At 69.2% G+C, this 1,425-nt stretch overlaps 1 protein-coding gene across 1 annotated transcript in view; it reads right to left on the reverse strand.

Moving 5' to 3' along the window:
- The window catches only part of LOC119588809 (uncharacterized protein DKFZp434B061-like), a 58,268-nt gene extending 57,119 nt beyond the window's left edge, over nucleotides 1-1,149 (reverse strand). The window contains exons 1-2 of the mRNA XM_037937456.1: nucleotides 1,041-1,149; nucleotides 24-582 (exon numbers count right to left, since the gene is read on the reverse strand). Of these exons, the coding sequence (XP_037793384.1) occupies nucleotides 24-582; nucleotides 1,041-1,149 (668 nt within the window). The remainder of the gene's footprint in view (nucleotides 1-23; nucleotides 583-1,040) is intronic.
- Between the last annotated feature and the right edge of the window lie 276 nt (nucleotides 1,150-1,425).

Here is a 1,425-nt window from a genome sequence, read left to right on the forward strand (position 1 = left end):
CGCGAGGGCGTCCGAGAAGCGACTGTTTCTCGCCCTCGCTCCCTTGGCCGCGGCGAGGTGCGGGCGTGGACCAGGGGCGGCGGGAGGGCGTGGCGGAGAGGGCGCTGGCGGAGAGGGCGCTGGCGGAGAGGGCGCTGGCGGGAGGGCGCTGGCGGAGAGGGCGCTGGCGGGAGGGCGTGGCGGGAGGGCGCTGGCGGGAGGGCGCTGGGGGCGGGGAGGGCGCTGGCGGAGAGGGCGCTGGCGGGAGGGCGCTGGCGTGGGCCTGGCGGAGAGGGGCTGGGAGAGGGAGCTGGCGGGAGGGCGTGGGAGAGGCTGCGGGAGGCGTGCGGAGGCGCTGCGGAGCGGCGCTGCCCGAGGGCGTGCGGGAGGGCGTGGCGGAGAGGCGCTGGCGGGAGGGCGCTGGCGAGAGGGCGCTGCGGAGAGGGCGCTGGCGGAGGGCGCTGGCGGAGAGGCGCTGGCGGAAGGGCGCTCGGGAGGTCGTCTGGCGGAGAGGCGCTGCGGAGAGGCGCTGGCGGGAGGGCGCTCCGAGCCTGGCGGAGAGAGGCGTGCTGCCGGAGAGGGCGCTGGCGGGAGGGCGTCCTGCTAGGGTACGCGAGGTGGAGGGCAGTCTCGGGCAGTAGAGGAGCCGCGCGTGATGGCGTGCGGGAGGGGAGTGGCGAGGGGGTCGTCCCTTCGCGTGTCCCTTCAGGAGGGAGAGGTGAGGGTAGGGAGGAGGAAGGGAGGGGTGAGTAGGGGATGAGATGGGGGATGAGGATAGAGAGGGAGTTGAGGGAGAGGATGTGAGGGGGAGGGAGAGTCGCGCGATCCGAGGGGAGGCGGAGTGCGCGGGTGAGGGTGGAGGGCGTGCACTTGGGGCGCTGTCCCCTCCCTTGGCATTGGCCTCCTCGCCTACTTGGTCATCTGATGTTTATTAGGCTCTGCGTGTCTCTCGGTCCTCCTCTCGAGAGCCGTTGTCTTACCCCTTTTCCAGTAGCGTCGGGTCGGCCGTCGGTACCCCCTCCCCTCCCCTCCCCCGAGCGGCGTCGGACGGGCGTTGGCACCCCTGGGCGGCGTGCGAGCGGCGTTGGCACCCCTGGGCGGCCGAGGCTGGCCATCAAGTGGTTCCCTCGCATCCCTGGCGACCGCTCGCTGCCTGACTTGTTCATCCATGAAATTAAAGGATTTTTCTCATCCCGATCCCTCCCGCTTTTGCAACCCAACCTCGACCAACAGCAATTAATAGGATAAACCGCCCGTTCACCGTGACTTATGATATCATTACGGCATGCGCATTCTTGCACCGCCTCCACCAATCACAACACAGCCACTGCCCAGCGGGGTTCTGATTGGGTATTGTTCCCTGACGTCATTTACATAATTTAGGGCGGGGCGGCCGGAGCCACAGTGGTCACCGCGCGGCCAAATTATCAAAACACACCCATCGGT

This window comes from Penaeus monodon, chromosome 24 (genome assembly GCF_015228065.2).
Source record: "Penaeus monodon isolate SGIC_2016 chromosome 24, NSTDA_Pmon_1, whole genome shotgun sequence".
Classification (NCBI taxonomy): Eukaryota; Metazoa; Arthropoda; class Malacostraca; order Decapoda; family Penaeidae; genus Penaeus; species Penaeus monodon.